Here is a 15,137-nt window from a genome sequence, read left to right on the forward strand (position 1 = left end):
GTCTGTCTTTATTCTTTAATAGACCAAACCCCAGTCAGATTATTTAACTTCTCTCATTTCATTGTGATCCTGAACACACACAACACATTGTATGTGATATGAACACAAAGGACACTGTTCTATATTTGTTGATGGTGGAATATAGTTATTTTTTGCTACATTTTTCCAACAGCAGAAACAAAGCACATACAAAAAAATCTATTAAAAACATAACTTCATCAACAATTAAAATCTGCAAACATGCTGACCTGATCTGTGTTAATTTATGTTCTGTGTGCTTAACAAATGAAGGTAGGCCGTTAACATACATGTCGGCTGCACACCGACATGTTTTGTGTTTCGGCTTTTAGTCTCAAAGCACTAGGATGAACAGGAAACAAAGTTTTGATTAATAAGGCATCTGGAACAGCACAAAAAAAGAACTTTAAGATCATTTTCACTTTGATAAAAATCGAGAGATGATTTAAGAAATGAGAGGTATTAATGTATACACAAAAATATTGTACAAACACATAATTGTGTCAAGTAAAATCTTTAGATGGGATTATCCATCAGGAACAGACATTTGAATAAATCAGCATACAAAATATCTCTTAAACACCTGAGAGTCCCAATAGCTCATTATGAGGAAGCAGCAGGATTAAATTTATTGAAAGTTACTGACTCATTATTTGGCTCCTCTTTGGTTTTGGACTTTTCACCATCTGCTGAAACTGTTTAATACACAGATCACCTGTAATAGGATTTAAACAGGGTCCAAAAACAGCCAACAGCATCCTGTTTAACCTGATCATGTCAGACATCCTTTGCCTCATGGCTGGCTGGTTTCCTTCGAGCAGTGCTTTGCTCATCTCAGTGACCATAATACGACCTGATATCTGTAGTCCAATTTTAGATAAAGTCCCTCAATTCACTTATTTGCCATTGTGTTTTCCATTATAAATGTGCACTGAATAGCTGTTTATCAGCCTTCAACTGAGCCACAGTGAGAGACGGTGAAATAAAAAATCACATACAGGGAAAATGTGGGCATTAGGATTACATACACCACCACCCCACCCCCCCCCCCCCCCCCTTACTACCTGGAATTGTATTTATGTTTATGTTATTATTATTTCTATTTTTAACTCGGTTTAGACTTACACTGTCATGTACGTTGCTTTGGACAACAATGTCTGCTAAATGAAATTGTTACATTGTCCCTAAGGCCGTCAACATAGACTAATTAAACAGAATTGATTAAAGTCAAGACAGTCAAAATGTTTACCGTTGCCAAGGAAACACGGATGTTACGCCAAAGACCGCTGCATAAGCAAGCGGGAGCTGCTACTGAAAGCTGCCATACTGTTGCCGTCTGTGCTTCTTGTAAGTTATACTTGGATACATAATCTGTAAACATATTCTCTTCCTCAAGTTGGTTTTGCCTGTTCGTATATCAACACGGCGTTCGTTTTCATCAGAGGGGGAGGGGCCTGGGGATTAGCAAACAGAATCACTCGCGTGATTCTCCGCAAGACTCAACATCATCTTTTTTCATTGTTTTGATTGAAAGCCCACTGGCAGGGATTTTACATACTATGAGTTTAAGGTCTGAAAGTCATGATATTTTTTTTTTTATAATCGTGATTAATCATGTGCTATTTTGTCTCTTTAGATGCACTGTGGAAGAGCTTCTGCTCAGGCTGCCTGTAGTCACAGTAACTGAAAAGAACTGTACTGATGCATCCTTGAATGACTTAAAAAAAACTCCAGACAGGTCATTTAAGGAGTCAAAAGTCATATCTTAGTTTAGGAAATCAAACATTTATCTTATTAGAGTTCTGTTTAGCTGTTTTCTTTTTTTTAGCTTGTGATCCATAAATGTAAAGTTAATGTAACCTTCAGAAGGTCCTTTCTTTATTTATAAACAAAAGCAATTGAAACAGCAAGTAAGGTACTTGCTTAAGTAATTTTAAGATGGTACAACAAGTCAAATAAAAGGCTTAAAATAACCCAACATGATGCTTTATTACATAAGGGGGACTGAATTCCTAACTTCCTGGTTCAAATGTTTTCTTCTGTGATCCATGCCTTACCCCTCCTCCTTTTACCTCAATCAGATTACATGAGGACATCATCTTTCTGCGCCTCAGGTGAGACATCAATAAAATATAGACATAGCCGGTCTGCACTGTATGTTTTTCCAACAGGTATACTTTTTCTGCTTAATCTCTGTTGTCAAATTCATTAACTTAATGTATTAGATCCATTACTGCAATCTCCAACCCTCACATTGGGCGTTAAAGCAAAAAAGGACCACACTACTCCACAACTTAATCAGCCTCCAGCACAGTGCTTCCATATGCCACACAATCTTGCACGCGCACATCAACACAAACACTGGTTGCTAAGCAGCACGCTGCCTTTTGTTAATGTGAATGTGGCCTTGGCAAACACACTTCAGGCCGTCACAGATTACGTACATTGCCTGGGTATAATCAGTGTTGATGCAGCAGTTATTTGTGAGGAAGTCTACAGTGGAAGTTGTGACATCACACTTGTACTCCAAGTCCATGTAAGACTTCATATTTTTGCCTTGTGGCTAAAACTATTTCTAATATTGCAATTAGATACAACATATGGATGCATGGGCCATGATATCTGAAATTGATGTGCACTACATTTTAATCAAAAAAATTAGGCTATCCAAGGGAGATATGGATGTCATCTTGGTTTGACGTCACATTCTGTCTTTTGCCGTTGTCTTTTCTAAGGCTGAATAGCAGATATTGTGCCAACCTCTACCATGTGCGCTTAAGTTGTTTTGTTTCTAGTAATGTCCAGACGGGGTAAATGTTTCAGGAATTAATTTCTGGCAATTAACCATATAGCTAATTAAAAAGCCATTTTTGGGAGGATATTATCCCATCCCAGAGTGACGCACTGTATGCACAGGGAGATGAACCCCTAACAAAGTCTTATGTCAGTAATTAAATCCATATAATCTAGAGTTACAAAACATAACTGGCGTCTATGCGCCAAAGCAGCACACAAAAGTGTTCATGACAGTCATTTGATGTAGAATCCTAAACAAATCAAAATATTTAATCTAATTGTTAATTTTTTCAATCTCTGGCTCTTTACTGTTTGCCAAAATAGGTGAGCTTTTATTTTGTGTGCACTTTGAAGACATGGTTCAGTATTTATTTCGTTGGATTGTAAAAGGTGTTTCTCAATTGACCGTGTATCATGGTCCACAGAAGATGCCTGTCACCTTTGTGGAGAAAATGGCCTGACTGCCGGGACAGGACGTTTTACATTGCTTTCAAACTAGGGTGTTTGACGATAGTTTAATAATTTAGCTAATTTTGAGAAAAAATTACCAATAAAATCAACTTATCAGTGCACAGCAGGTGAAAGAAGATATGTGTTGTGCACCAAACTTAAGTTTAAACATATTGGTATACTGACAGCAAATTACAAAAAAAAAAAAGAAAGAAAAGAAATAAAATACATCATCAATTAGTTTTTCTTCTTTCTTAAAATTAGCAACAAAAAAAAAGAGTTATAAATGGCCCTGTCTGCAGCAATGTATAGCCTAGCTTCTGTGCTGGCACAAAATAGAGACCATATTTAATGGTTTTTCCTGTAGATAATACACTATTTTATTTAATAAAATGCTTGTAGCGAAGTGGGAATTTTGGTTTGATGGGTGCACATAACATATGAGTTGTAGGTCACAAAATAGTATTTAGTGTCCATTTTTGGTGCTAACTGGAGGGTTAGGGAAGTCAGCAAATTATCAGAACATTTGAAGAAAATGTGGTAAGTATTTTGAGCTGACTGCCCTCACCGGCCTCCGGCCCTGCCCTCTAAAAGCCGACTTCTTATTATGTGTATTAAAATTAAATTCCCTTTTAAGACACATCATGTATCTACATGTAGCCTTAAGGCAGTATGCTTCTTACTATTTCCAAGAAGACTGTTACTGGGGGAAAGAAAGTGTAACCAGGGACAACAGATAAGTTTGACAAATCATCAGGGCAGATGACTTAATAAGTTGCGTTTGTGAAGAATGCTTTTCTTGTGTTTGGTGCAGTGGGATTGAAAGGGAGCTCAAGAGTTAAGAAAGAGTACCCATCAGAGTTCCTCCAAAAGTAAGCAGGGTCAAAATACAAGATTAGGCTTTTCTGGCAGCAGGGTCTGGGTCCCTTGTCTCATATATGAAGCAGAGAGGACATCACTTAGCAAAGTCAACAAATTTTACTGAAAGTCAAATCACTAAAACAGATGTCAACAACATTATAAATCAACAGGTCCAAGGAGGAAGTAATAAACTCAACAGATATTTTGAAATGGTACATCTGGACTTTACAATTCAAACCTGCTTGTCAAAATGATTAAATCAAAGGATGTGTCAGCTTTTTTAAAGATGACTTTGCATTTAGATTTGAAAGAAATGTTGTCTTCTCTGTCAAATACAAACACGACTAAAACCTTATTGTAGGGGCACACATGGCCAGTAAAGACTTCTGAACCCAAAGTAAATCAGTAAATAATGGTTTACCTACCTTGTCTTTCAGCATTTTAGCCCTCCGGCTGTTCTGTACAAGTCGTCTCCCCAGCTTCTTAGCATACCAAATAGAGGCAAACATAGCGACAAGTGAAATAGTAACGTTTTCTGGTCTGTGAACACAGCCAAACAGCTCTATATGCTACCCATCTGGACTGAGTGCTTCTCCTGCGGTGGACTGCGATCAGACGAGAGCAAAAAAGAAAGGGAGGGAGGAAAAAAAGGATGATGCTGAGGGAGGGAGAGTGTCTGCAGAGCAAAGTCAGGTCTTTGTCAGCCACGAAAGCAAGGGGATGGAGGGAGGGATGGAGGGAGGGAGGGAATGAGAGAGACAGAAGTAGGGGGGTAATGGAAAAGACAGGGAGGAGGGGCAACTGCATTCCACGTGGAAACAGCATCTTGAGGACCAATTGAAACCTGCAAAAGAGGTTTTAGCAGCTCGTAGTTTTCAGAGGTCTGGGTGACGTGGAGTGAGTGATGCTCTACTCTCACTATACCTACGCAAGCAGCCACTTACACTCACGACTGTATAAAATTGGGAGTAATCGTGACGATGCCACCAATTTGTAACAAAATTGAGAATTTTGAAGCTCAACAAGGGAAGTCATCATATAAGAAATGTTGTCTAAAACTAACTTTCCAAAAAGGTCAAGCTATAAGGCAGACTGCAAACATCATGGTTATGGTCAAACTCAATAGAGATGCATCTGCCAAAAGAGACCAACCTACAATGTAAACCTTGCACTTTGAGCATTCTTTGTCTTATTTTACTCCTCTGCTTTTCACATTTTTTTTATTTCCTACTATTTTTAATTTTTTTAATTGTTATTGTTTTCTTCTTTTTTTAGCACACAGAATGGGGGAAAAAAACTATTTTGCAGGTAAAAAGTCCAAACAATTTTTTCCAATAATTATTAGATTTATAATTATCTTTGTTTGCGTCAAAAAAGAGTAACCTCACTTTTATTGTACTTGTACTGTTGTTGTATCAATATAATTAATATGAATAATAATTTTTTTTAAAAGGCTCCGAAAATTACTGCTGTGAACTGTGGCTGAGTTTGGCTAATTTTGTATTATTATTGCTAAGTATAATTCTTTAGCAACAAACATAGACACTAAAGTTACCCTGCACTTCTCAATGTACAATCAATCCTATGGATTGAGGGGAAGAAATATAATTAAAGCCAGGAATAAACACAGTACTACAGCAGGGAAATTTAACAGGCCTAGAGTCTTAAATATCAACCAGAGAGTAGCAAATGTAAAAATTAAAGATGTGTTTGAATTAACACTGTCTGCTGAAAAAACACCTGTTAACACCACTTAACAGCCATATTAATATTGTTCCCCTACCTCTTTAATCAATTTGTTGATTTGCTTAGCATATAAATAATTCTGACACGTAAGGCAGAACAGAACAAACTATATTCCTTCAGCATTACAGTGTGTGTGCTGACGTCGTATTCTGGACTAACATCCTATAATAACATGGCTGTCCTGCAATCGCTAAAGAGAGGGAGGGCTGCAGGCTAATTGCCAGGAAAGCTGAAACCACACAGCTGAACAATGATAAACTACAGGAAAGGGGAGGAGGACATGGTTTTGTTTGTCTCCAAGCCTGGTTCATCCTGTTCTACTTTGCCTTATGATAAAGCTCTCTGTTTGCAATCGCTGCAGATGGTTGTGATTGATAACATTTTGCAGAATAGATAAGTTTAGTCTATCAATCAGTTCTCTGTCGACACCTCAAAGCATGAAACTCTGACACAGCACCAGGAGAGGGTGTCAGGGACTTTGTAGACCTCCAGAATTGTTGTCAGCACCATAAAAACCAACAGATTATTGTGAGAATTAAAAAGTTGGTTTTTTTTGTCTCCTCTCGAGGACAGACCTGACCAAGCTTTTAGGAATTTTACAACATCTGCATCATGATGTTTTTTCAGCAAACTTAATTCTCATTAATTGCAAGTAAATCACAAGAACATTGGTTTCTTTTTTGGGCTCATAATGCTGAAGTGAGCCAGAGTGAAGCTGCTGTGTGACTTATATTCTCAGGGTTGAATTAGGGTCACTTTTACATCTGAAGTTCATGTACATGCAATTTAGATGTGAGATTGTTTTTTTTTTATTTGGTTTCGGGGTTTTTTTTTCACACTTCCCTTAGTCAAGCACACAAAAGCCTGGTGGATGTGGCTAATACATTACGAATTTAAAGAAGCAGTAGGACAGCTAGAGCCAGGGGCGCTGCAAGGGGGGAAAGTTAGCATGACTGACAGGGTACCTAAAAGTCATAAAAAATGTTTTAATTATTTGTATTCATAATTATTCATAAACGTAGGCTATTACTATGGGAGAATAATTCCCAGTGTGCTGCTTCATTGTATTTTCTTGGCCTCAGTATTTCTGAGACTCATCAAGAGCAGAGGATTACTTTCTTTTTGTTGTTGATGTCTGCACCATATCTCACACTACTTGATATGATTCAACATTTCATTTAAAATATGGCATTTAGGCAACGCCTGGTGCTAAAGAACATAAATAATGCAAAATACAATCTGATGAATGCTAATTTCAGTCCTTAGTGTATTTGTTGGCTGAACTTAGATGAAGTTTCAATCAGGAGATTGCGGTAATAATTAAGGTGTTTAAAGGTGCTGCTACCTACAATCTGCTGCAGAGAGGTTATTAAATGTGACATTTATCTTTAGGCAGCATTAGTGATTGCATCTTCTCTTTTTTCTACATTGATTATTTATGATGTGTCTGAAACATCATATTAAATAGCTGATTTGTTCTTTATTTTTGTGGTTACATCGAAAATCAACTGCAAATGTTTTAGTCAATTTGCAAATGACTCTCTTTTAGCTATACAGTGAATGTCATCTCTTCCAAAACCCAGTCTCTTTGACATTAACACATGAAAGTCAGAGTGCTTATTTAAGCAAATCTAGAGATTTCTCTTCATATTTGATTTGGTTGCAGTCAAATGTATTCCAGACAACAACATCCCATATATGCTTGGATCCAAAACTATGCAACTCAATTAATATGTACCTTTATTTTCTTCCTTTTCTATTTTCATATGTGTCTGTCTGTTTCTTGCACCTGGTGTTTAAAGGTTGGTTGGTGCAGGGATGCTGGGTCCTCACTGTCTGTGGGAATCTGTGATTGGCTGTCAGGTGGAGCTGGAGGAAACCTTGGCCATCTGGAGCTATGGGGGCCTGGTGTCCTCAGGGTCACACTCAGTTTGTATCTGTGTGCAGAAGGGAACACAACTTTCTGTCTGGTGTGTCTCTGAGTAAATGAGTGTGTGTGGTGGAAAGAAAGGAGGAGGTAAGGAGGTGAGGAGGACTCAGCGGGGCTGGAGGCGATCCCGTCAAGCCATCCTTGGCCTTGTAAAGGAGGTCAGCCACCAGCATTTACATTCTACTCAAGATAAAGCTACTGCTTTTGTTCATGCGTTGAATTACATTTTTCTCCTTGTGTCCACTGAGCTTCAAAATGGTAATTTAACAAGATACTATCCTGCAGTTTTTAAATATGAATTATTAAAGTCCTTGTAAAGCAGTAAAGTGACGATCACAAATAACAACTCCCATTCATAAACACTAATAAGCCACAGATGAAGCAGGAAAAATTCAATTAAGTGTCTTGCCCAAGTACATATTGGACATGTTGCTGCAGAACTGGGGATAGAATCCCCAACCTTCCTTCAGAGACCGACTCTACCAACTTCGCCACAAACACCCGTGTGTCTGGTTTTATGCTTTCAAAGAGTGACTATGTTAACAAGTCACTTCCAGCCGAATACGTCTTTGGTTGTCATAGTAACACCAGATCTCGAAAAACTGAAGCTCCCTGACATATGCCTTTTCGTATAGTTTTTCTCATAATGCCAAAAACACTCGTCAGATGTGAATGAAGAAATGGGGTTCCAATAGTTTCCCAGTGACATTCAAGTTGGGCGTGCTGAAGCGTATTCAACAGACATACTAACAGCATCCCAGAGCAGAGATAACTGCTTAAATCTTCACAATTTTGTAACTTACTTATTTTATATACTTAGCAATGTTTTTCATTATCAATATTTGACTTGGTGGATAATGACAACCCTCTGTCATATATAAGACTTTAAATCCTTAAAAAAGGGACTTTAAATAGAGAGATCACAAGATGAGCCTTGACAGTTAAGCTGCTGTTATCTGACAGTGCATCTACTCTGTTATCTTTTCACTATGAATTTGAATAATGATTTTCATTTGGGTATGAATTATTCATTGAGGTCACTTTGGATGTTGTTGAGGCTTCACCTCAGCTGAACAACAGCTCAAAAAAGCCTGTTGTCTTTGAAACCTGAGTGAATAAAAGAGTCAGCACACATTCAGCATGTCCCACATGATGGTCAGTCCCAGCCCCTCAGCTACAGATCTGAGAGGCCCCAAAAGCACTCTGTAAGTACTAATGGCTGACTCTGTTTAATGGCTTTCTATTTCCCTTTCTTTTAAGAACGGAACCCTTTCATGTACTTTCAAGACAATATTAAATTAACTGTTTGATATGTATTTTATTCTTTCAGTGTTTCACCACCTTTAATTCATGTTCATACACATTTTTTTCCATGCACAGGAAAAATGCCTTAAGTGCACAAAATTGACCTCTTTACAGAAACCCACTAAGAGAAAATCCATTTTGAAGGATCTCATACTGTGTCTGAGTGTAGGCAGTGAGCACCAAATCTTTCAGACAGCTGATGGGATGGCTCTGTGGGCTTTTTGCGGTGCATCATTATGTTCAATCAAGGTGTGATGGGAACTCCTTGTGAACAGGCCATCAGCAGAAGAGGTTACAACCGTGTTTCTTCACTCCCTTCTTCTCATCAGACAAAATGCATTGTAAACTGACTGTGAGGGTCAGGGACCACATGTGTCTCTTATGAAGGCTATCTGTGAATGTGGGCTGAAGGAACTAAGATACCATATTAACTCGCTTTACCATCAGGTACACCAACCAAAGACTCCTTCAACTTCAGCCGTATTGTTCAAGAGGTAAATTAGTCAAATGAGATGCCAAACAATTAAAAAAATAAAATAAAATAAAAATCAGCAATAAAACATATGGGCTGATGCATTAATGAACTGAGTAGCACAACACATTGCATGTTCGTAACCTGGTGTTAGGAATGTTTACTACAACTACAATTATTCATCATAGCTGCAAACTTGTAGCTTGCAGTGGAGGACATGTGAAGAACCAAAGCCATAAAACCGAGGTATGAACTGAACTGACATCTTTGCACCGTTGCACCCATAGCTGTTATCCACAGTGGATAGAAAAGCCAATCAGAGCCACACAGAGTTTGCTCGCAGGGGTTTGGGCCCTAACGGCTTCCCATCAAGGGGATACAAAGACAGAGGAGGAACACTGAAACAGGCATTGAATAAGAGAAAGCAAACTCTTCCCCAAGCCATGAAAGTTTGGACAACAAAAGTGCACGGTTCACCCCCCTCTAATAGCACTGCTCCAGCAGTCACACTTGACTTATAGAGAAGTAATTGCTGCCAAAAATATGGGTGTTTTAACAAGCAGAAAATTTCCATGGAAAGAGGTATGCGATCGATTTACATTGCCGCAGTAAGAATCAATATTGTCTTCCTGAGTCACACTCTTCGATGTTCGTTGCTTGATTTGGCCAGCAAGGGAGGGGTTACACTCCCTCTGCTCATAGACCAACCATAATTCTTGCCTCCCTGCTGCCTTTACAATTACACCTGCTGTATTAAAGCAATTTTTCATTCAAAAGTCCCAAGGCTGAGGGAAACAAATAGGCTGAGCTTGGAATCTGTGGTTCTGTTCCCCACTCTGCCTTTCCCATGCTTACATTAAGAAAACAGTCAGGTCCGTTTCTGCAACGCAAGAAAACAAACCCAAAAGGAAATACATCCAAACCAGTCGACAATTGCTACTCAAGCTCATGTACATAAGGGACAAACGTGTTAACATGTATCATGTTTCTGTCAGTTAATCTATAACAATAAATAAATCAATCAAACTGAAAGAAATCATCCGTTACCAGGGACAGTAACGCATAATAAAACATGAATTCTTTTTTTTAAACCCAGCCATCTTTTGCACGTTTGGGCCAGATTGCTGTTAATTTAATTCCATGGCCTGTCATAAAAACAACAACTATAGTATAAACCTGGCAATATATAGTTATCCTGAATTTTAGTATACTTTGAATTTAATCATATCATGTCAACATATTTTCCATCCACTTTGACCTATGAAAGAAGGTTACCTGAGCAGCGGCTAAAGGCAGGTTTGGTCATTTTCAAAAACTAGCATGATTTTGAAAGAAGCTTTCGCTCAGTGCTCTGTTAACACCGACCCCCTCCCCTCTGTGCTCCCTAAAAGCAACTCCCTTCACTTACATGCACGAGCCCTCCAGAAGCGGACCTCAGCTCACAATATAAACTCTGACACGCTTAGAGTGTGGGCTAGTTCCTGCTAAAGGTAGAGAAGGAGCAGGGAGACAGGGAGGCATGATTGGTTCCTCGTGGCAGAGTTTGGTCTGCAGGCTTACAAGTGCTACAGATGACGGATTCTCTTAGTTAATTTTTCAGAGTACATCGATGATTAATATCTTTAGGGACCTAAAGAGAATTTCATTCAAAATCTTAGAAAAGGTGGATTGAAGAAAATTACCAACCCTGTTTTTAATTAGCTGAAAAAAGCAGGTGCCAGCAGGATTTGAGAAGAAGAAGACAGCGAGCCAAAGTCAGACAACACTTAAAAGAAGTTAAGATATGTGCTGGCCGCTTCCAAATTCAGCAGAAGCTAAAAAGAAAAAGCTGTTTCAGCTCTTTATGCTGTGACAAAAGATAGTGAATGCACTCCAGCTGGGAGACAGAGGTGCACTCACCTACGATGGGAGGATTTCAGCAGACACAGTGACAATCTATGTGACAATCACTGCACAATTTATTGCACAATATTAAAGAGACAGAAATTGTTTCCTACTTGTTACAAACTAAGATGATGAACGAGACTAACATGCTCGTATGGAAGAAATTTTAATGTTACGAAGGAATGAAAGCTGACTGAAGAGTTTCTTTGTTTGTTGTGAAGAGTTGTTCTGCTTTCGCAAAAAAAATGCTACTGTAGCAAAAATTGACAGCAGTGGCTAAAGTCCCTGTCAAATCATTCTCCCAGTACAGAATCACTTCATATAAAACCACTACCCTCTGTATTTGCACTAAAAGGAAAGGGGATTTAGCATTATCCAGGATTATGTACACAGAGGTACTTAGCAGCACATCTGGATAGGTAGCACTATTTTATATAACATCTTTTATAGTTATTGTCGCAGTGAATGTGACAGTAGCTGACATGTCCTGCAATATACCTTTTTTGTGGGCATTATGTATTCTTAATTAGATTTGGGCCATTATATTTAATATCACATTTACTGCAAGATACCGTGTGATCCAACACGATTCCAAATAAAGCTAAAACATTTAATTAAAGTACTTTTAGCACTACTAAAGGTTTCAGTACCTATGACACACTGCTACTTTTTTTCTTTTTAAATAGGAACTATGTATAACGATATACCTAGAATTCCACTTAATAAAAACAGGAAGCTAAAAGCCAAAGGTAAAACAACCACAATCATTTTAGAGGCAGCTTATCAAAGGTAAATTGAAAAAAAAAAATCAGCTTTGTCTCGTTTTAGGCTAACCTCAAATCATGAAACCCATAGTGCACCTCAAGGATTTGGCTCAGGGCTTTGTCCTTTAACATTCTGGTTAAACTGAACAATAAATCTCAAGGTTCCTGAATAAATCTGGGTTATGAAGCATTTTATTATGCTGGCTTTTATTATTGTGGGTCATTAAATGAACCGAAATAGGACATTTCCAATGAGGATGTTTATGAAAGCCATTTCCCTTGACTTGCTGTGACTTTTATTGCTTATTTTCATATATCAATAAAAACATAACTAGGGTAAGATGAAATGGTTTTATTTGAACTACAACAAGGGGCTTTGAGCCCTTCCAAAGGTGAGCACGCTTCCTTTGTGTTGGATGAATGTTAAAAATGCATCCACTACCTACAGTCTTGCACAGACCTCCAGTCATCCTTCCCTGTCGTCCAACTGTTCTGGGTAAAATAACACGTGCGTTAATCGCTCCAAACCTACTATCATTGTGGTTTGTTCTGTTGGTTACACTGCTCAACACTGCCCCCACAATTCGCGGTGGTACTGCAACATTGAGTTGTTGTATGTGAGCTTCAGAAAAACTGGCAGACATTAACGCAGAGTACGAGCAGGAGGCGTAGGCCGTCCGTCTCACATATCCCATAAATGAGCATTAGCTTAACATGCTGCTCTTTCAGCACATTAATTAATAGACCTTGAGATTCCGTGACATCGATAATGCTGGATCAGAGGCATAAACACACAATACACAGTGACACATGCAGTAACCTTGCATTGAAAGTGATTATAAGTCCCATTGTTGAATTGTAGACAAAGGACTCCACATATTACACATAATTATTAACTGTGACAGATTAAAAACAGATCACAGTAACACCACTGCAAGCACATGGGACGAGCTGGCAAGCATATGGTCACAAACACACATGGGATTTTTGTGAGAAGAAAGGGGCAGCGACCCACAGGAGTGGGAAAGAGTTCTTCTTCAGGCAATGGACTGAAGACAAAAACAAAACAAAACAAAACAAAGTGCATGCAGCACCAAGTAGACATCAATTTTCTGGGTACACTAATGGAAAGGGTCTTTAAGTAAGAACCAAAAAAAGACACAGGAGATTGAGATTCCCCGGAGGTAAAAATCAAAATAAAATGAAATAAAACTTGCCATGTAGTTTGCTGAGGTCACACCCGGGTAAGCAAGATCATAACGGGTAACCAGTGCGGGCTGCAGGTAAGAAATGAAAAACAAGATCACTTGCCAGTATACTTTGGTGAAGAGAGGGAGAGAGAGAAGTGAGCCTAATGCATTGGGGGGAAAAGCATTAGTATTGTTTACCTTGTCAGATGATGAGAAAAAGGAAAATATGTTCACACGGGTTAGAACTGACTGGATGAGGATGAGGGGAAATGGATCAGTCCGGCCTCCTTGCATTATTTCTAACATTAATGAAGAGCTTTTTAACCGGATGGAGAATGTGTCATCACAGAACTACAGCAAAATCTTATAATAGATGAGCCCGACATAATCAAAACAGTGTAAACTAACATCCTAGTTACACCCAGCTCATCACAAACTGCTGCTCAACAAATGATGCTGCAGTACACCACGAGCATTACAGTATGCATTCCTCTAGTTTACAGTTTAATGCACCGTCATTGTTAGGAGATGTATTGCAAGTCTTTTTCAGGTGGCAGTGAGATGAATCAAAACCAAAAGAATGCATTTCATCCAGAAATCCAATGTTTGATTCCAGTTTACAACCGAAGACTGATTGATTTTAAATGATGTGAACTAAGTTACAGGGATGCACCAATTTGATACCTGCTGTCTACTGATTCAAACAGCCAGATAGGGTATCTTTGAAAATGGGACCTTCCAAGGAATCAACCACTTGGGCCAATATATTCAGTGTTCACAACAAGTTTGTATGTTAACTACGTCACTGTCATTGGTGCAGTGGTAGGCCTGTGCATTGTTCTAGGCGGAGCCAACACAGCATGGTGTGTTAAAAACAAAGGCTTAGCATTTTGGATGTATTTCACTTCTTTTGCCAATAACTTCTGGACTTCCACATTTGAAACAGTCCCCTGTAGTGTGCATGAAACATCTGTGCTGCGCTTTATTCAAAATATAACATGAATCAAGCACCAGAGGAGGTTTGTGACACTGTAGAAACCAGCTCTCTCAGAATGTTCCATTTCTGATGTGTCTCTTTAAATGCAATAAGACCCCCTGAGTTTTACCTGTAGACATCATGCGTTCATTAGTGAGAATAAAAATGGCTGACCAGGGGAGATGTTTTGCCTTAGGTTGGGGGTGGAGAAACCGAGGGAAGGGCAGGGGACTTTTTTTTTTTTTTTTTTTTTTTTTTTTTTTTTACCAGAATTCCACAACGATATCATAAGGAGAGTATGTGAAATAGTACTTTTCTCCAAGTTGTAACACTTATGCAAACCACAAACAAAGAACTGGATGGATTTATTTCACATTGTGTGGGTCAGTAGACAGTGAGGTTATCCAAATATATGTTTAAACACACTGTCAAAGTGGATTTCTACTCGTACATCGCCTTTAGGTTCATGACATTTTGAGAGACTAAAGACATTGACCAACATGGAAGTGCAGAGCTTAGGCTGCTTCGTACACAATGCTGCATGTGGTCAACAACGTTTCACTCCGACAGCAGAGTAAGAGTGGTGCTTTTGCAAGTTGTGGACAGATTGTAAGGGCAGATTGTGATGACAATATAATACTATCATGTATAATTATTTATTTAATTTTGTTCAACAAAGTTAAGAAAACCTGATGCTGCATTTCACAGCGTATAGGTTATCAGATCATTAGTTGGTCTGAACTTA

The 15,137-nt window shown here is 38.6% G+C and overlaps 1 protein-coding gene across 19 annotated transcripts in view; it reads right to left on the reverse strand.

The window, feature by feature from the left end:
- The window catches only part of dlg2 (discs, large homolog 2), a 168,143-nt gene that overhangs the window by 79,948 nt on the left and 73,058 nt on the right, over positions 1-15,137 (reverse strand). For 12 of the 19 annotated variants that reach the window (XM_079356339.1, XM_079356340.1, XM_079356336.1 and 9 more), the window contains one exon: positions 13,444-13,503. The exons of 5 other annotated variants lie outside the window; for them this stretch is intronic. In XM_079356339.1, coding sequence (XP_079212465.1) covers positions 13,444-13,503 — 60 coding nt within the window. Of the gene's footprint in view, positions 1-4,550; positions 5,168-13,443; positions 13,504-15,137 lie in introns of those variants that run through there. 2 more of the 19 variants (XM_079356332.1, XM_079356337.1) reach the window with 2 other exon arrangements.

This window comes from Symphodus melops (assembly GCF_947650265.1).
Source record: "Symphodus melops genome assembly, chromosome: 11".
In the NCBI taxonomy this organism is placed as follows: Eukaryota; Metazoa; Chordata; class Actinopteri; order Labriformes; family Labridae; genus Symphodus; species Symphodus melops.